The 21,380-nt window shown below is 36.1% G+C and overlaps 1 protein-coding gene across 1 annotated transcript in view; it reads left to right on the top strand.

The window, feature by feature from the left end:
* Nucleotides 1-21,380, top strand: part of LOC129239180 (mucin-5AC-like) — a 235,159-nt gene that overhangs the window by 195,296 nt on the left and 18,483 nt on the right. Inside the window, exon 4 of the mRNA XM_054874517.1 lies at nt 4,236-4,262. Coding sequence (XP_054730492.1) covers nt 4,236-4,262 — 27 coding nt within the window. The remainder of the gene's footprint in view (nt 1-4,235; nt 4,263-21,380) is intronic.

The raw sequence follows: 21,380 nt of genomic DNA, 5'->3' as shown, positions 1-21,380 counted from the left end.
CTAGGAAATTCTCAGCTCAGGGCTGTGATGAATTTGATATTGTAGAGGATGGACTATCAGCTAATTTGCAAATATATCTAAAATATCTAAAAATATCTAACACAAAATTTGTTTTCTTACATCATTCCATCTGGCAAAGCTAGCCACAGAAGTAGAAGTGTTTAGCTGACATTAAGTGCAACGTGCGGTTTATTTACCACTCAAGTTTCTAACTGATAACCATTTGCATTCAGCGCAATTCGTTTCTTATGAAAATGTATGCAATAATGCATCTATCACTGATTTGGATCAAAAGACAAGAAATTATCTTATTTTTATTTTTCGGCAAGTCATTCACAAATTGTCTGACAGATGTGTACAAATGTGGAAATAAAAATTATCAAAATCATCATCATCATCATGGCGATTAGAACTCGGAATGAGCCAGTGGTTTCTTTACAATATCTCTCCTTACGTCTCGGTTTATTGCATCGGGACTTCTAGCATTTATGCATCGTAGATCTTCTTGGATATCATCAATCCATCTTCATGGAGGTATTCTACGTTGTCTATTGCTCATCACATAAGAAGGTCTTTTTCGTTTTCCTGTTCTCATCCGCACTGAGTAGATGCCCAAACATTCGAAACCTCTGCGCCTTAGCAAAGCTCCCAATACTTGTGGCCGTTATCAGTATTCAGGGCGAATTCGACGAATGCGATGCAACAAACGTTTCAAAGCGTCAAGATAGAAAATTGCATTGACGGTTTGACTCGTTGACATGAAATCCTTGTGGACAATTCCCTTGGAATCGTAAAAACAAATGAGCATCGACTTGATCCTTGATCTCTGCAAACGCGATTTTTTGGGTGGTGGCTCGTCTGGGTCCTTCCGTACGACACTTTGACGCTTAGTTTCAGGTTCATATTGGAAACAAGACGTTTTGTCACCAGATACAATGTTGTAAAGGAAGTTCTGGTTAATTGGTGAATTCTAAGCAATTGATGATCCTCCGTTAACTTGTGCGGAATGAAACACGTGCACAGACCTTTCATAAGCCCAAATGATCAGTTAAAGTACGATAAATCGATGTTTTGGTGATATTCAAAATGTACGATCATTTTCGATGGAGTTTTCGGTGATTACTGATTTTGGACGGCCCGTATGTTCATTGTCATGTGTGTCCTCACAACCATCTCCGAAACGTGTAAACCACTCATGAACTCTGGCAAGAGATAGACCATTTTCATCAATTCAAATATTTCGGTACACGTTTTGCCGATTTTAAAATAAAATTTGATATTAGCTCTCTGTTCGAAACTCCTTTTTGTATCGATGACACAAACATCCTGACACTTTAGACGCAAAAACTTCGCTTCCACTGAACCGAATGTCACCAGCCTTTCAATGGAAGTCAGCTAGGGATGTAAGTCATTAAAAAGATGACGCAAGCAAAAACATTTTTATGACGCCAGTCTTCATTATTTTGGACTTCACCTTGTATAAGTCCCTTCAACTTTCTTTATTGGACCAAATATTCTCCTCAGTATCCTTCGCTCAAAGCGTAGGAGATGATTCTTAATGTTGGTGATCATAACCCATCATAATAAGTTATTAGTAGTCTTATTAGAGTGTTATAGATATGCAGGTTACACGAGCATTGGAGCAATTTATTTCTGAGTTTAAGATGTGAGAAGTTACTTCTATTGCAAGTATTTGAAGGTTTCCACTTTTTTGAAAAGTATGTGGCCCAACTTCCAGGTTGCTGTACCAAGAGGTATTGCCTGACCTTATGATCTATTTTATGTCATCGACGGCTTTGCTTTTTAATAAGCTTTAACGCGCAGTCGGCAAGTGCGCTTGGATGTAATAGCAAGTCGGTCAGTATAGCCACAGATCTGAATGCTCTTCGTGAAGATAGTTGCTCAGGGTCGATTTCGCAGATGACAACGTTTAAAACCAAGCTACAAATTATAGTAGATAGCGTATCTCCTTGCTTCACACCAGTGTTAACATTGAAAGAATCCGTTGTTTTTCCTTGTATCATTACTTTATATACCGTCCCTACCAAGGTCATAGATACCAGCGCCGCGAGTTTCATAGGCACATCTTGCCGTCGCAGAACAAACGAAATTTTATTTCTGTATTATCGAAATCAAAATATCAAAAAACATGAATCAAATATCTGTCTAAATTTTGAATATAGAATGGCATTTTTTTTTTTGATAAATCCGTTTCATAGGTATGCTTCCTACTCTGTTGGGTATGTTGGGGGAATAGATATTTACTAAGTGCAAATTGAGACTCTAATTTAAATTGTTTTTTATCAGAATATAAACTATATTTTTAGAATAAATTAAGATTATTTATTGTGATTACAATATTCAATAGCATAAGTGTGATCCGTTTTTTTTTTCTATTGAAAATTTTAATACCCAGTCTTGCGCCAGCTAAATATCCAATTCAATGGAGAATAAAGAAGCCAACTCGAAATTGAAATAATAAAAAAATCGAATGAACTACTTAAAACAAAAATCGTTAATTATTTTCTTAATTTTTTTGTACGGGTTTGAAAAAGTTTTTTACTTTGATTTATACTTTATTTGTTAGAATATGAAAAAGCCTTGATTTATACTTTATTTGTTATAATACGTAAATTAAGAAACAATTCATAAATATTGCCACCTTTGTAAAAAAAACACGTGCTGTACGTTTTCCGGTCACACTCACTGGTAGGGGATATTTATTTGCAAGTTGGTCCGTTGTTTTTTTTTTCTGCTGCAAGTTTTGCTCCAGACTTGCTTTAGTAAAATTTTATTAGTATCTATTTTGATGGGTTAAAAAAAGCCAACTCAAAATAGAAATTAAGAAAAAAAATCGATTAAAATTAAAAAAACACAATTATAAAATTTTTTTTACCAATTTTTTTAGTTTCTACTTTGATTTCTATTTCTCTTATTAAAATACTTTTGAAAAATATTTTTATAAAAAAACTAAATACTGCTAACAATGCTGGACGATATTACACTTACTGTAAGTCGAAATATCCAACTACAGGGTGATCCGTTGTTTTTATTATTTTGTAATAACTACATTAAAATTTATTGATCGTAAAGTAAAAGTTTATGCTCGTTTTCAAGGTGACATTTCATACTAAAAAAATTCGTTTGCTATTTCTTGTTTGTTTCATTCAGTTGTGAGTTCAGGGTGCCAACAATGGAAATGGAAAGGAGAAAATTCGGTACATTTTACAGTTTTTCTTTGATAAAGGCGAGAAAATGTGGATAATGTCGAAAATATCGATAAAATCACAGAAATAAACTAAGTTGACTGGCATATAAGTAGACGTAACATAGCCCAGGAGCTAAAGATCGACCATAAAACAGTTTTAAATCATTTCCGAAAAATTTTAGTTAAAATTTACAAGGTGGTCCATTGCTTTTTATTGAAATTATTGCACTTAAAACATTTAATTATTTTTATAATTATTTAGTAATACATTACACTTAAATTCACAATAGCTTCAAAAGAAGAACTATAAAAAATCGTTGATTTTTTTTAATTCATGAAATTTCGTCCAGAGTCTTTTTTTGAGTTAAAATAAAAATAAAAATTTTATAATTTAGAAAGAAAAAAACCAAGTATTGCCAGTATTGCAAAAAACGTAATACCTGCCCACACCCACTGCAAGTGGAGGTATTTATTTACAAGGTGGGCCATTGTTTTTTGTCATTTTTATTTTTTTTTGTTTGTTGCAATTTTTGCTCTTCAAATTTACACGAAGTATATTAAAATTGAATAAGCTACGTGATTTTGTATTGTATATATATTTTTAGTGCATAATTAAAACATTAAAAAAAGGCATTTTTTATATTTTTTTTACATAAATTTTTTTAATATTTTTTTTTAATTTAATTTTTTTTAGTGTTTTTTATTTAAATATTTTTTTAATTTTAATTATTTAATATTTTTTTAACTTTATTTATTTAATATTTTTTTATTTTTAATTTAATTTTTTAATACATGAAAATAATTTTAATTTTTTATAAATTTTTTGAAAGTTTCATACTTTTATTTACATTGCAATATCAACTATATTTTTATGAAATACGAAAAAATACGATATTCAGTGATACGCACTGTAAGTGAAAATATTGTTTTGTACTTACAACTTCATTGACTTGCTTTACAAATATTTATATAAATTAAAATTGAAGCGCATTAAATCTATAATTTATATGTCTTCTTTTTTTTCCAGCTACACAAAGGACATCGACACGCCAAGGTGAGTCGATTTATTTGTCTATTATTTACCGAATTTCCAATTTTCTGCAGAAGGTAGCCATTTTAGCTGCAACGCAAATCAAATTCGGTCGAACTTATTCTCTTACCACTACATTAACCCTCAGCAACCCTTTTTGACACATTTTGGCAACTTTTGTTGTTGGGTTTTCACTATCACGCGCTGAAGTTTACTCGCAATTCTTTTGTATTTTTTGCGAAATAAAATGAAAAATGAATTTGGGTCAAATGTCATGCGAAATTGCCAACTAGTGGTTGACCGAAAATAAGCCATGGGTCGACAGTCTTCCACACGCTTACATATGCACAAGCATAACTTACTCTACTAAGCCGCTTCAGCAATCGGCAGACCAGCAACAAATTGCATATCATCCTCTCTGTGAGGGTATTAGCCATCGATCCCTTCGTTATTTAGGGGCTTGAAATGTTGGTATTGATGTCTAAAGTAGGACAAAAATAGTCTGAATGGCATGACCTTTTGCGAATCGCTGCATTACTTTGCCTACTTTCATTTATTTTTATCACTGATTGCTTAGTCCTTTAAAGCCTAGTGTGATTTTTATCTTTTTATTTAATTTTTTTTCTACTCTTTCCTTTAGTCCTAAAATAGTGCATCGCCTTCAGTTTGTATTCAAAAGCTTAGCGGATGTTTTTTCTTTTCTTTTTGTATATGTTTTTATTTTTCTAGCTCCTTTCAGTCGCTCACCAACCGGCAACAGTAATTTGTTTTGCTTTCCGCTCTGAATTTCACCTTTATGCCGCTGGTTTCCGTTTACATTTTTTATCATTCTCCTCACAATGTACAAGTAAATCAAACAACAACAAGAATAAAAAGCGAAAAATCTGTAAAACCAAAAAAAAAAACTATAAAAAAATTCGAAAAAATGTGCAAGATTTACTACTTACGTACCTCTCCTCCTTATGTGTCCTCCTTCCTATGGTCACTGTGCTTCATGCCAGCGCGCGCCATTTGGGGTTGAGTAATGGATTAGATTTTTGGTTTTCGATAGTGCCATGCGTTGCTTCACTTGCCCTTTTCACACAAACCCTTCTCTCCCTTTTATCCTATGTAGTATTTTGGCTGTCACGCTTACAATTTGTGCCCCGTTCTGCTCTGTTTGCCACCAGTTCGTACCACAAAAACCCGTCCGAGCACAGCTTTCCATGTTGAGTCCATTAGTTTGGCAAGTGTGCGGCAAGTTGTTGCTGTTGTTTGGATGCTGCGTCAGCTTACCTGCCATTTGGCAGCCGTTCTCGCCACTGTGCCCATTAGCGCCAGCATCAGCTTCTTTCTTTCGCTACCTTGTCATGTTCTACGAATGTACTTGTTGTACTTCTCTCGTAGATTTTTTTTTCTTTTTGGGCGTAACATTTTGTTTGTTGTTGTCAGTTTGGTGTTTAAACATTGTTTAACATGCATTTTAATGTGACCCTTGTGGGCTCATAATATCGGTGAGAGTTTCCCTTTTGTTGACTTTTCACATACTAAGGCTGGACTTGGGAGGGGATAAGAAGGTCAATTGATTTTTACCTTTTCCTATCGTTTCGATTTTATCGTTCAACGACATTGGCGAATGTTGTTGAAATAATAGAGTTCATTGTGGTTTGGGATTACTCGTGCTTTGACAGGCGGAAAGCATAGCAAGGGCACGTGGTACATTAAGCGTAAGCGTTAGTAATGCAATGCTGAAATTCAATAAAATTCAATAAGTAAATTTCTATGTCCGGTCTCTATGGAATAATTTTAAGGCATATTAAAGTTATATTTCTGGAATCTAAACATAAAAAATAGGTATCTATCTAATGAAGAATACTGGAAATACCGGATTTTTGCGGAGTATTCATTAACAGCTTTTGTTCAGCCCGTTCCGTGTCAAGCAATTCTTCTTCCTGTGAATATCTGCATCCCTATTCCATAGTCCTGTAAACCAAATTGCCTTAATTGACCTTTTTGAGCGTTCCTGTAGGTTTTAAGTGAGCTTTTAGGTCTCCCGAGCCATAAACCGCACGATAGGTTGATTGACAGCAGCTTCTTCGGACTATCGCGTTCAATAACCAATTATTGCGTGAAAAACAACTTCGATAATTTTTCTTCTGGAATCTATGTCACTAGTGTCTATTGTCATGATTCAATGTCATCTGTCCGGACTTGTCCATGAATCCATTACGCTTTAATAAGCAGCTTAATGATTGCAATCTATTGTGCGCCAAGGCTGAAAACTCGCATAGATAATCGAAAACCGCTTCCTTATAGTCGCCCGTTTTTTTTTTTTGGAATGGGGAGGATTAAAATTTTAGAAACATTTCGATAGATGCCGTCTCACTAATGATACGTGATCCGGGATCGCATTTTCACTACATCGTGGGTGGACCCGTGATTGTGGCTAACAACCTCAAACGAAACCTGCGTCCAAGCTCTCTACCTAGGCCGTATGGAGGTTATACGTCGCTGCTAGTCTCCAATACTTTCATTGTGAAGTAAATGGAACTTCGAAAGGATTCAGTAACGTCATGTTCATTACCGTCTTGTCTGCGTATGATATGGTCGTGAGTCCTTAACTCAAGCGTCTGTAATTGTCGTCGGTACGTCTGAGTCGACCTCCTCTGAAATACTACATATTTCATGTTCAATTTAACACTTCGGGGGAACTTAAGCGGTGAGACCGGCTGCGGGTCCGTTGCGTTGATATTATTTAGCTCTAATTGCCGCTGTTGAGACAGCTCAATTGTTTGCCTTTCTTCGTTCTGCTTGCGTAGCGTACGCAACCTTTGCTTGGCAAACTTACATTTAGCATCCCAGCAATACTTTGAATTGTTAATTTGTTAAATTTGGCTGTCTTCCAAAGATCGTGGCTAGCTCCTCACGTTCGCTTACGAACCTTGGACAGTAGAAGAGAACGTGTCGCGCATTTTCAAACTTCTCGGGGCAGGTAGAATAGTGTGGTGAAGCAGATATACCAAATCTATGTAGATAATACTGGAATTAGCCGTGTCCGCTCAGCATCTGAGAGAAGAAGTAATCCATTTCATTGTGTCTTCGTCGGAACCACGTAGCAAGGTTAGGATTGAGTTCGTGTGACCAGCCAGCGTGTGGCACAACTCGCTGACCCAACTTTGGTCACTTGATTCCTTTCCAGGCTTATAGTTACGACAATGAATGTTGTACAATGGCTTAGTTTAGTGGTATTTTCTTCTTCATTCCTCCTTGTAGAGTTCCTACAAGGGTTGTCCATCTAACCAGTTCCGGACAGTTATATTGCAGTGTCTCACTTTATATTGGTTGGTACAAGTTCGCGGAGTGTTGATCTTCCCCAAGTGTTTTTTGGACGACCGCGACTTCTACTTCCTTCCGGGCTCCATTCTAGCGTCACTCTTTTTATGCTGTCAGTGGACTTTCTTAGTGTGTGCTACGCTTCGACTTTTTATACGTAGCTTAGTTTTTCTGAAGACAAATGCTTCGTAATCGTGACTACTGCTCTGAATATATTCCATCCTTCATTTTCTCAGAAGATCTTCTGCCCTTTGCTTGTCGTAATTGAAGTAAATCTATCCTTTCTTCATTTTCTCAGAAGGCCTTCGGCTATTAAAAATTTGTCAATTACACCAAATGAACAGCGCAACATCCCTGCTTCGAACTGATTAAAAAAAACTACAGCTCTGTGGCAATTTGCAGCTCTATTGCATCGAATTGACGCTTTTCATTATTTGGTGATACATAATGAGGTCGGTCCATTGTTAAAGTAAATGATAACTGGGAATGAAAAAGAGCCACGGATTAACGGCAATAAGGGCGAAGCCATGTCTTTGTAGGTGGGATTGACAGGAGGCCAATTACTATGAGCTGCACCTATCGAGCCTCTCTCCTCAGTTCGGAACTATTGCTATTAACAAGTGGCTAGATTGAAGGAGCGAACTGACTATAAGCCTTCGCAATTGTCGAATGTGAAGGATCTATCAGGAAAACGCCAAGTCAAACACATCCTAATTGAAGTACCAGATGCTTTGAGAGCTTGGGTAAGAAGTTCTACCGCAAACCGCCATATAGTCAAGACTAGGCACCAAGGGATGATCAGTTTTTCAAATTTTTGCGAATTTTTCTTAATGATACAAAAGTCCTCATCAACATAGGGGGCGTGACAGCTGGTTTAAAACTCTGACGTCCGTCCATAACTTCGACCAAGAATCTCGATCCTTTGCAGACATCCTTCAGTTTTTCAGTGCAAAGATTTTGACATTAATTCATTCGTCATTAGTTGTGTCTATCTAGGTTTTTCTTGGGCGAATCCCTTTTATAAGGCCCATACATCCACTATCGTTGATCTTCTTTGCAATTTCTTTTGAGTCCATCCTTGGGATATGTCCGGCCCACTTAAGGCGCTGAAGCTTGTTGTAGTCGGAGATTTTGAAGTTGTTTAGCTCATCTAGGTATTCATCTTTGTAACGTCGACGATAATTAATGATACATAGTTAGCCTAAAGCAAAGCGTGTGAAAATAAGTTGTTCACGTCTTTTATCAAAAGGAACGAGCACTTTCTCAGCAGAGGTACGAAATTACGCTCAAAATGGGCAAAAGTTATTGAACAAATGGACGCATACTTTATCTAAATCCTGACTAGGTTATTTTCTTTCAGGAATTGAAGTGAAAAAATGCGCAAAGTTTTTTATTTAGCCGCTCTTACCATAATACGCCTCGAAGAAGTTGCTAAGGTGTTCTCCGTGATCAGCTAACTATGATTAGGATAAAAAATGATATGAAATCTATTCAAGGGTTCTTACGCTGACCAGTTAGTGAGCATTTAACATTTAACATTAGAGAGCAAGTAACTTCCTGGAACCTGAAAGTGAGTTAGTTCAGAAATTTGGTGAAGAGAAATTTCAAATTTGGTATTTCCAGCTTTGAGCATGCGGATTTGGTTCGAATGGGACTAATAACTGCTTGCTTATCTTATTAGCTGCTCGTCTGTCTATACGAGGTGTGACAATTACATATGTTCTAGGACTTTAGTGATGACTCGGAAACTGCTAGGACCGGATATTGGATGAGTCGTGTAGTTACCGGGTATGAGACGTGAGTATTTGAATATGATACCAAGAGACGTAAATAAGGTTCGCGGTACATGGAAAAAGGTCAACGAAATTGAGGCTGTCCCAATCGCAACTGAAGGCGATTTAGATCGTAAATTTGTTTTCGATACCCCCTTCATCAATCAACGTAAATATATTATTGTCAGACAGGCAGTGATTTAAAAGTTTTACTTTTTTTTGATATCGCTGAGTAGCTGTGAGTACGCATTTTCTGTGTGCACTACAAACTAGCTGAGAGCGATTGAATTTTGCACCACCAAAGCAAGGCTCTCTATTCCACATGCATTCTTAGTAAAAAAGTTGAAAAAAGCCAAGTGCTGCATGAATACATAACAATATTGTCCCATCGACCGTATAGATAAGATATACCCACTTGCGATTTTTTCTGATACCAAGGAATGAAGTTCCATCTCAAAGGAACTCATCATGGGTACTTTCAATCAATGAATTGAATAAAACTGGGATCATTCTAAAGAGTGAAGATTAAGGGGGGACCCTCATTTATCGGGTCAAAAAAATCGATTTTTTGGAAATAATTTTAATCTATTCTACAACTATTTAAGAATATACTTTCAAAATTTCAAGTCGATATCTGTATTTTTGAAGGAGTGACAAAATTTTTAACAGGACGCGACGGGTGGCCTGATCGCCTGTATCCAAAACTTTAAACCCGTTTTTCTCGAAACATCATTTTTCGATTTTGTGTACACAATTGAGAACGCTGTATTGAACCAATCAGGCTTTACAATAGCTCATTTTAAAGATAATTAAATTGTTTTCAATGTGACATTAAGTGTTTTTTTAAAAAAAAAGATTTTCATATTTTTTTGTAATTTTAAAGTCAATTTTTATGCATGAAAAATCACTTTTAACATAAAACTGGGTAAAAAATATCAATTTCGACATTTTTTTTTAAATCAAAATGTCACATCGAAGGTATTATCCTAAAGTTTTAAAAAAAATTTGGTTTTTTTATTTCAGAAAAAAATTCAGAGCGCTAGAATGTACACAGATAGAATGAGGTGCCATGGACGAGGTGTATATTTCCATACTTAAAATGTTTTTTTTCTTCTCCGAAAATTTTTGTAGACAGTCAAGACATTTATTAAAGTACTTTATGAATTACAAAACGTTTGAAGTTATTTTACCTGAGAAAAAAATTCCCAAAAATGATGCATTTTTCGACCGTCTAAATGAGGGTCCCCCCTTAAAGGGTTTTCCAATAACAGCTGTTATTGGTGAATGGATTGCGCTATCCATAGATGATGAACGATTTTTTAGGACCAGAATTGGGTGGTATTGATCTGGACAACGTTTATTTTCAACAAGATGGCGCTACGTGCCACACAAGCAACGAAACCATTGATCTTTTACGGAAAAAGTTTCCGGACTGTGTTATCTCTCGAAGAGGTGATCACAATTGGCCGCCAAGATCTTGTGATTTAGCACCTTGTGACTTTTTTCTTTGGGGCCACGTGAAAGGGAAGGTCTACGCCAACAGCCCAGGACCGATTCAAGACTTCAAAGATAGAATTCGTGAGGCTACCGAGGACATAGGGCGGCCAATTTGCGATTCGGTCATGGAAAATTTTATGAAAAGAATATTGGTCTGTAAGCGTGGTCGTGTTATTCATTTGCCTGATGTTATTTTCCACTATTAACGGCATACCTTCCTCTTTATAATGAAATAAACATCCGATCATTTACTACTATGGGCAAAAAGTAAGGTGAATTTATTTGTCAAAGTTCGCGGGATTAAAATTTCGCTCTAGTTCTTTTTTTCATGAGTTGGCAGCACTGTTAATAACATCTGGGCCAACTTTCATGTGAATGTCATTATCAGTAATATATTTACGTTTGTGTTTACCAAACGACCAAGAGTGCATTTTTCGATTTTTACAATGTCTGATTTGATTGAGCAGAGAAGTGCCATCAAATTTTGTTTGCGGAATGAAATTTCGGCTGCGGAAATGTTTAGCATGCAGAAGGCATTTGGTGATTCGACCATGTCGCAGAAAATCGTTTATAAGTGGTACAAAACTTCAAAGAACGTGTTGATGACTTGGAGCGCTCCGGACGACCATCGACGTCAACAGATGAGCAACACGTCAATAAAGTAAAGGAGTTAGTGCTCAAAAATCGTCGGTTGACTGTTAAAGACCTTACTGATATGATCGGAATATCAGAAGGATCTGTGAAAACCATTTGGGCCTACGAAAAGTCAAATCTCGTTTGGTACCGAAAACTCTCAATTTCTTGGAAAAAAGTCGTCGCGTTGATGTGTGTGAAACAATGCTTTCAGACTATCAGGACAAGCTCAAATGTATCATTACAGGAGATGAGACCTGGATTTATGCTTACGACCCTGAAACAACCGACCAATCAAGCGAATATCTTGCTAAAGGCGAGGCCAGACCGAAAAGAGCACGTCAAAGTCGTTCAAAAATAAAGGTCATGATGACAGTTTTTTTCGATTTTCGTGGTGTGGTGCACTATGAATTCCTTCCACCTGGCCAAACTGTTAATAAGGAATATTATTTGAGCGTTATGCTTCGTTTACGTGAAGCAATTTGCCTAAAAAGACCAGAATTATGGGCCAACCACTCTAGGTTTTTGCACCACGATAATGCACCGTCTCATACTGCACTCGTTCTTCGTGACCATTTCGCCAAAAATTCCACGCATATCGTTCCGCAACCACCGTATTCGCCTGATTTGGCTCCGTGTGACCTCTGGCTATTCCCAAAACTCAAGAGACCACTCCGGGGAACGCGTTTCGAGTCGATTGAGGAGATAAAAGCTGAAACGAAGAAGGTGCTCATGGCTATACCGGAAATGGACTGTTTGGCAAGTTTCGGGGATTGGAAAAATCGTTGGCATAAGTGTATTTCATCGAGAGGGGACTATTTTGAAGGGGATAAAATTGATTTACAAGAATAAATAAAGATTTTTTTATTTTACAACCAAATTCAAAATAGCATTTTTCTTTGAATATCAAAATAACCCCTTCGTTTGGAAAGCCCTATATTATAAAAAAGAAGTGTATTGTGAAGTTCGATGATAAAATTGTGCTCGTAACTTTATTTGCTTGTGTTTTACTGGAGAATTGTCGGAGCCTAATTGTCACACTTCCTGCGTTTCATACAGATTCACAAAACCAAGCGCTTTTCTCTATAAAAATAACAGTTTCATTCTGAGAAATACACTTAAAATTACTTCAAGTGGGTGACTACACAAAACTCTTGCGAGAACACCCCGACTCCAAATTGTCATCTCATCCCAAAACGGCAGGGTTTGGGGTCGTTCCAACACTTATTTTCGAGTATTCGGTTGGTGTCACTGCTTACCAAGAAAAGTAATTAAGCAAAAACATAATTGTGCATAAAAAATTATCTCAACTTTTTCAAGCGACTTGAGTTAGGAATGAAGACATCTAAACGTGAGATGTAAAAAAGGTAGGAGGAGCTTGAAAAACAAATCGTAAAACGTTCACGAAATGACACAACAAGGCTTTTGTAAGTAAATAAATTTTATAATGAAGCGGATGGATTGAATATATCAGACAAGTGATTACATACAAACAAATGCCCACACATTCAACCCCAAGTATCGCTTTTTGCCAACTCCAACTCCTAAACCAACCAAACGAACAATACTCGAAGAACTAGTGAACCAGTGCCACTTGTACAGCATACCCTAAGGCGTTCGAGCGGCATTTTACCACTCCTCAGGCGGAAACGCATTTTAAACTTTTTATATGTACAGGTGTTTTCACGCGCATTTACGAGCTAAAGTGTTTTAGACGACTACTTTTGAAGTGAACTCGCACGATTTCAAAAAAGAAGGGAAGGGGCTGCAAAGTAAAAAACTGTAGCAAGAAGAAAACCGAAGCATTGTAAGACAGAAAAAACTGTGTGAACTCGAAACTGTCTGAGCTGAAAGTGCTAACGATTGCTGTTGGTGGTGCGCTTACTCATAACATACTTTAGGGCGCATATAAAGTTTTTCATATTTCACGGCAGCACGAATGTTGCTGGCAATAAGTAAATATGAACAGCCGAGTAACGCTAAAGGTGTCAGGCTGAGCAAAGCAATGGAGTCTGGTCGAGTTGATTTGGGTGTGTGCTCGGTAAAGGGTGCGCGCGAAAAAGCTTGCGGCTTTCCTTCACAACTGCCATTTTTGTGGTTCACCTGCAACTGCGAGATTTATAGACTTTATTCATATTTGTATTCGTTTTCTTGCTACGATTGCTTTTTATTTTTTTTTTGTTTTCTATTTTTATTTTTGTACAAAGCACCACTTTGCTGCTTAGCATATTTGTAGGCTTTTATGCATGGCTGGCAAATGTATGCTGCTCATTTGTTGTATGTTTTTTTATGTGTCTGTGCTCTGCATATTTTTATCCCAGTTTACGCCTCTCAGTCCAAAATGTTTACTCTTCAAAACCGTTTTTACATGGCGCCACTGCTGCCCACAAGCGTAAGTGTTTTTAATGGAAGTTATGTGTTGCTGTTGGATATTTGCTGCAACATTTGTCACATTTATATTTTTGTAGGTAAATCATAAATGGCAAAAATCATACAGGAAGGACGTAAATAGAAAGAAGTGATCTGATGTTTACAATGTTCTGTGTAATACTTCTGCTTTGTATTCCCCTGTACTCCGTGTCTCGCTACATCACCTGTGCGATTACATATTTTGTGGCAAACCTAAATGGTCTGAAACTTCGCTACGGAGCATAAGTCAGAGCTTGGAAATAAAAATATTGTCGAAATAAAAAACGTTTATGCTTTTTTAAAAATTTCGCTTCTAAATCAACTAAAAATATCAAAAAAATATTATTGTATTTAGGTGCTTTTAATTTTTTGTTTGTTTTAATTCTTAACAAAGTTCTCAGAAAATTCAGTTAAAATATTCAAATGGTAAATACAAATTTTTACTATTGATTACCAAACATTTTTTATGAATAGAAATTTATATAAAAGAAGAAGTTTTTAGAAAATTTTTAAGAAGGGCAGTTAAGGAGCTTAAATGTTCTAAAAATATGTTAAGCAAACAATTTTACTGAATTTTTTCTGAAGAAGCTTTAAGAAAGCTTTTAAAAAGAGCAGATGAGGAGCTAAGATTGGCGACCTTCGAAATCGGATGGGTTCATGCGTGACTAACATTCGGAAGTATCCAGGTTCAGATCTCCGGGTATGAAACACCAAATGATAGAAAAAATTTTCTTAAAACAAAAAATTTACAAAATGGCGGACGTTCAAAGACGAAAACCCGGTTTTTGATCCTTTTTTTGACTTTAAAGGTCCGAAGAAAATACTACAATTTTCTTTCCAAATTATCGTAGTTCACACGATAGCGACATTAATTCTATGTCATTTAAATTTTATTTCATCAAAATCGGTTCAGTAGAACCGGCTATAGCTGTGTCGCCAGCTCGAAAAACGTGGTTTCGAGAAAAACACTAACAAACTAAATTGCGCATTCCTTCTTCAATTCAAACAACTGGTTTCGTACCCCTTAAATTTGAGCACATGTATGTACGTAGCTTATGCTTATATTTATGTTTTTTTATGGACCTGGAAACTAGTTTTGCAGTTTTTCTTCCACAAAAAAAGTTATATTTTTGTGCATAAATATCAATTCGTGCTTTGTTTTGAACTTTATTTTTAAATAATTTGTCTACTTAAATAAGCAAAACAAATCGAAAATCGAAAATCGACTCCGAACGGCAGATATTTTTATGAGGAGCTTTTTCATCGGTGTTAATGCTGATTCCTAAATAAACGAAGTCTTGTACAACCTCGAAATCATAACTATCAACAGTGACGTGGGTACCGATACGCGAGTGGGCCGACTGTTTGTTTGATGACAGGGGGTGTTTCGTGTTGTCGTCGTTCATCACCAGACCCATTCGCTTTGCCTCTCTCCAGTTCAAAAAGGGCAGAATTAACAGAGCGGTTGTTAAGGCCGATGAGGTCAGTATCGTCGCGGCTTGGTGTAATAAAAAACGTCTTCACCTAAATTTTCGCGAATATTTTCAGATATTGTTTTCCAAGTTTAGACCGTTATTTGTTACCACATATTTAATTTGAAAAGCGTGTCTCACTGTTATAATTCAGACACGTTAAACTCCTACTTTCTAAGTCGTATTCTACGCTTGCCTTTATTCGATGCTTTGGTTTAGACTTTACTGATCCTTATACGCTAAAGTTACCATTACCGCGTTGAAATTCATGAAATCGGATTTGAATATCTCCAAGACATCGATTTATCGCATTTTCACTGATCATTTAGGCTTGCGATCTTACGATCTTACTGATCATTTGAAGCGTCGTTTTTCAAACATGAACCTTAAACTAGGCGTCAAGGTGCCGCATGGAAGGCCTCAGACGAGCCACCACCCAAAAAATCGCGTTTAGAGAAGTCGAAAATCAAGTCGATGCTCATTTATTTTTACGATTCCAAGGGAATTGTCGGGCCAACGGGCCAAACCGTCATTGTAATTTTCTATCGTGACGCTTTGAAACGTTTGTTGCAACGCATTCGTCGAATTCACCCTGAATACCGCGAAGGAGGAAGCTGGCGCTTATTGCATGATCCTCATCGATCCACACTTGTGACTGATTTTTTGACTAGAAATCGCATTTTAACCATAAATCACTCACCATATTCACGTGATATGGCTCCCTGTGACTTCTACCTACTCGGAAAATTGGATTTGAAAGGAAAACGTTTTGCGCCCGTAGAGGTCATCCAAAAGGCTTTTACCGACATCCTGAGGGGCATTACGGTCCATGACGTGAAACACTCTTTCGAAAAGCTTTTAGATCGCGTAAAACAGTGTATCGAGGCCAGAGAGGACTAATATATTTTAAATAAATAAACTCGAAGTTATCAGAACAATGCTCCCGTCGTTTCTATTTTAGCTCAGTCTGGTTTATTTTGGACTTCATCTTGTACATATAAAGTTATCCTTTGGTGTTGCTATCACATTGCCAGTATTTGCAGCAAAGTCATCTCAATCTTTTCCTTTGGGAAAACTCATCACTTTGCTCAAGTTTTGCTGCGAGTTTTATTGCTCTTGTCAAAGTAGTTCACGCTTTTTCTTCTTTTATTTCCGTATATATTTATTTATTTATTGTTGTCTTTCTTTGCTGTTCGCTAAGTTTTAGAGTGAAATGTTGTTGCTGTGAAAGTTTTCATGTCAGTGTTGTTGTTAACCATTACATTTCAATTTGCCAGCACTCTTCGTACCTCACTGAAATGGCCGAAGCGCGAAGAGTTTCCACAGCACTTGAAGCATTCGATGTCCAACTAAATGCGAGTATATACAGAGTTCCGTTCTCACACTTTGCCTGCCACTAAGAATACCGCTGCTACTTCTCATCATCCTCAACAACATCTTCGTGAACATATTTTTTTTTATACTGCCACTTTTTCTCTAACTCTTCAAGTCATTTGTACTTGTTTTTTTTTAAGATAAAACGCAACACTTTACTTCCGTTTCCGTTGGAACACTTACAGGTGTGCCTACATCTTTCTATGCACATGTGTATGTATGTATGCAGTACTTGCTTGATTGTATTGTTGATGCTGTCTGCGAAACTGGAACGTGCTGAGCACTTTCGAAAGGAAACTGCGTAATTTCCTGCAACTGTTTTTATATTCCTCCAGCTTCCAGTATTTTATTGTACCTCCCCCTTTTCCCCCTTTCTCACTGTTTTTGCAATCGAATTTCTTTCGCTGCGCTTCAAAGCTGCTTTGAGTGATTGAGTTTGAAATGAAAAATTGCTGATAAACTTCATACCTGTGTTGGGTAAAATATTTATGAATGTTTGGTATTTTGAGGTTGTGGAAATTGTCGCTTTTTGGCTTCTGAATTGACATTGACTTTAAATCAATTGGACGTTTGTGAATTTTTCAAATCCCTGTACATATAAAAATAACAGATTTTTGTAAACGGATTGCTACAAAATTTGAGTCCGTTAAAACTGTGAAAGCGAAAGCGAAGTGTGCGAGAGAAAGCGTCAAGCGTTTTGAAGGCGCATACAGAGGAAGGCTGTGAGCTCTGCTTCGAACAATGGGAAGAGCGCACAGAGCGTTGTGGAGATAGAGCTGCGGTGTATAGTGAAAGTGATAATAAATAAATATCCGACGTGAAAGTTAAGTGAAATATTTTACACCGTCAGACGATACTTAACCCATCAGTTCCTAGTATCGCCCACAGACGATGCGAGTTGAAAAAAAAAAAAATTATTTTTAATCGATTCTGGGGTAACAAAGGCGCATACATACCTTCTATGTTCCTTTGCCTAATAATTATTTTTTAGTAGAAAAATATCCATTAATCTCACCTGTTAAATTTCAATCCAAAGAAAAGTGATACCCAAATTTTTTTGAAAAAGTATTTTGATTGTTGAAATAATTGTTTTGTTTTCATTCTTTACGTGCAAGTGACATTTTTACTCAAGTAAGTAAGCAAAGTTGAGTTTTCTTACAAAAATTTAATTAAGAACTTAAGAAAATTGTTTAAAAAAAGTTTTTTTTTTAATAATTGCTCTGTAATTTTTTTTTAATTTTGTATTTATTTTCTTTTCCCCATATACAAGGAATTTCACTGGCTCAAGCGCTGCGCTGGAGTTGTATTTTGGGGGACACCATTAAGAAACTTGTAGCGCATAGTGTCAGCTATTAATAAAAAAATAAGAAAAAAATATGAGCCACCCCTCATGGTGTGTTTGTCAAAAATTATTAAAAAAAGTTCTCCAAAATTTTCCTAAAAACAACATTTTTTTCCCATATATTTTTTTAAATAAATATTTAATATTTATAATTTCATCCTGGAAAATTTAAAATTTTTTTTAAATTTTGAAAGGAATTATAAGAAATTTGAGGTAAAAACGAAGATATTTCACTTAAAAAAATGATACCCAATGAATATATAAATTTCAAAATTATAAAAAAATTTTCAAAGCTAGAAAATGGTTTTCAAAATTTTTTCGGTCCACTTTTTTTACACTCAAGCCTACAAATAAACCAATTTGCAGAATAATTGATGACAGTGAACAAAATACTCGGATCAAATAACAGAGAATCGCTCGTTTGGGACCTCATCTGGGAAAAGCTGGCTAATGACCAAGAAACCGATTTTGGGTTTCTGGCAGTTTCTTGTACAGGGCGGGCCATATAGCGTTTGCTTTTTGAACCACCTATTTTTTTGAGAATGGTAACACAAATGACATGTCAAATGTGTGCATAATTTACTTAACACGTTGGCTGCCAAAGCCTTTTTAGAATTTTGATCGTTCAGTAGCAGTGTCATTTAACAATTTTGGTCAGCTGAGGCCAACCACTTATTTATGTTCTGTTTTGTTTTTTAGTGCCTAAAAATAAGTTTTGACTACTCGCGACTTTATTTTGGTCGCTAATTTTGCAGTTATAATGGTTTTTTTGTGTCGCACATTTTCGTGCGACATGGCCTGGGAGATCATAAAACATGTTGTGGGGCCACGTCGCACGAAAATGTGCGACAGTAATTTTTTGTAGTTTTTGAGTTGTACTTGATATTTATGGTTTATTTTACTTAGTTTTCCACCAGGAAGCGAAGGCAACGAGCTTTTGAAAAACCTCTTACTATTATTGATTACAACAAAGCCAAATTAGGTGTTGATATATCCGATCAAATGACCGCCTACGCCACCACTCTCAGAAGAGGTGTTAAGTGGTACCGCAAAGTGGCTTTTGAACTGTTAGTAGGAATGTCTGCCGTAAATGCCTTTATAATATATAAAAAGGCTACAAACAAACAAATTTCAATAACCAAGTTCCGGCAGGAGACTTCAAATGCTTTGTTGGACTTCATGTCTCCAGAACCCATAACAAAAGGAAAACATTTTATAGAAAAAAGAAAGGACGACAACGGAAAAACAATAAGGCGTGCTTGTGTATTGTGTTATGCCATGTCAAAAGAATCTGCTGATAGAGTAACAGCCAGAAAGAGCTTGAAAAGGACCACCACCTACTACCCAATAAATCGCAACTATATGTAGAATGTTTTCCTAAATATTCCCACCAGAAAAATTAATACTTGCACTGATCTCCATTAAAAAATTGAATTTTTAATTTTAAGTTTATTGTTTTTCTACTGATTTCCATTGGAATTTACATACATATATATTTTTATATTTGTTTTGTTCATAAATGAATTAATTTTTAAAAGAATTAATAAAAAGACAAATTTTCATTTACAACTTTTTTATTATCCAAAAAAATACCATTAAAAATACACAACGGCCATGGGAAATACATCAAATTGGGAAATACATCAAATGGGAATCCAAATTCTATGTAAAATTCCATATTAAAATGTACAAAAATGTGTGACGTGGCCTCAGGGTAACATTAAAGTGTCGCATGAAAACGTGCGGCGTGGCAGCCAACGTGTTAAAGGTTTGACATTTACGAAATGGGACGCTATACGCTTGAACAAAATTGGGAAATATTGAAAACCTATTTGCAAAGTTTTGAGTCTTCTTCTTCTTTTCTGATGAAGCTCACACGTTACTGTAGAGAAGCAAATGCATCCACAACGAGTCACTGTTTGGTGCGGTTTTTGGTCTGGCGGCATCATCGGGCCATTTTTTTCGAAAACGAGCGAGGAGCCGCGGTTACAGTAAATGGCGAGCGGTACCGTGACATTCTCAACGAGTTGTTTCCAAAAATTGAAGAGGATGACATGGACGACATTTGGTTTCAACAGGACGGTGCAACTTGTCATAGTGCCAAAGTTACACTCGAACTTTTGGCTACCGTTTTTAAAAACCGAATAATCAGCCGAAATTCCGATATCAATTGGGCGCCTCGGAGCTGTGATTTAAGCGGTTGGACTATTTTTTGTGGGGAGCCATTAAGGACAAATGCTATGCGAACCATCCAGACACGATTGATGCTTTAAAACACGAAATCGAAGTTGCCATTCATAAAATTGGAGCCCAAACAATCGAAAATGTGCTTAAAAATTGGGTTGATCGAATGGTCTACTGCAGTGGTCGCCAACCTTTTCAATGTGTTAGCTACTTTCAAGATTTTGAAATAAACAGCGAGCTACTTGCACAAGCCAACATAAATTAAATAATACACAGTTATATTCGACATAAAATACATGTATTTATTTTACTAATACACGTTCTATATATAATAAACTTATGACTTATAGTGCTTATACTTATGCATAACTACATCCATGTTCACACTTATCAATCGTAACAAAATTTTTTGCAGTCATAATGGCAAATCACAAGCGACTTAAAAAAACAACAAAACAGTAATAGTACATTATTATATAAATAAAATATGGGCAGATAAAAGGAGCATATTTAATGAGAAGGTTGACATTCTGACTCATCGATAATTTTTTTAATATTTGCAGTATAATTTGATACAGTCATTCGAATATAGTTATCCAAATGTATATCTGTAAGCCGATTGCGGTATTTATTTTTAATATTTGGAAAAAGAAGATTCACACAAATAAGTTCAACTGAATAACGCTTTCACTTTCAACGCAACACGACATAAAACCAAATACTCATCTTCACTTACTAAAGTCCATATACATTTTGTATTTGAACCTAAAGATTTTAAAGTCAAGTCACTTTGAAAAGCAATCAATTCCATTTCTTGTTCATAACACAAGTTGCAAACTGTTGTATATCAATGTCCATGATTGCGTCACTAAAGCAATTTTGCTGAAATCCTTGAAACGATTTTTGAAGTTTTCCTTCAAGTTAGAAACTATTTCCATATGATATTTACTGTCATAGGGCTCTAATAGATTTTTGGATATCTTTTTGGAAAGAATAGGAAAATGCTTAGTATCGCAGTTTTTTAGGTTTTGTTCCCAAAATTCAAGTTTTGTAATAAATGCATTTATATCAGAAATCACTTCCGCTAATTCTTTATCCCTGCCTTGAAGCTGCAAGTTAAGCTCATTTAATTTCTCTGTAACGTCCA

This window comes from Anastrepha obliqua, chromosome 2, assembly GCF_027943255.1.
Source record: "Anastrepha obliqua isolate idAnaObli1 chromosome 2, idAnaObli1_1.0, whole genome shotgun sequence".
NCBI classification, from domain to species: Eukaryota; Metazoa; Arthropoda; class Insecta; order Diptera; family Tephritidae; genus Anastrepha; species Anastrepha obliqua.
This window is presented reverse-complemented; position numbering and strand designations above follow the sequence as displayed.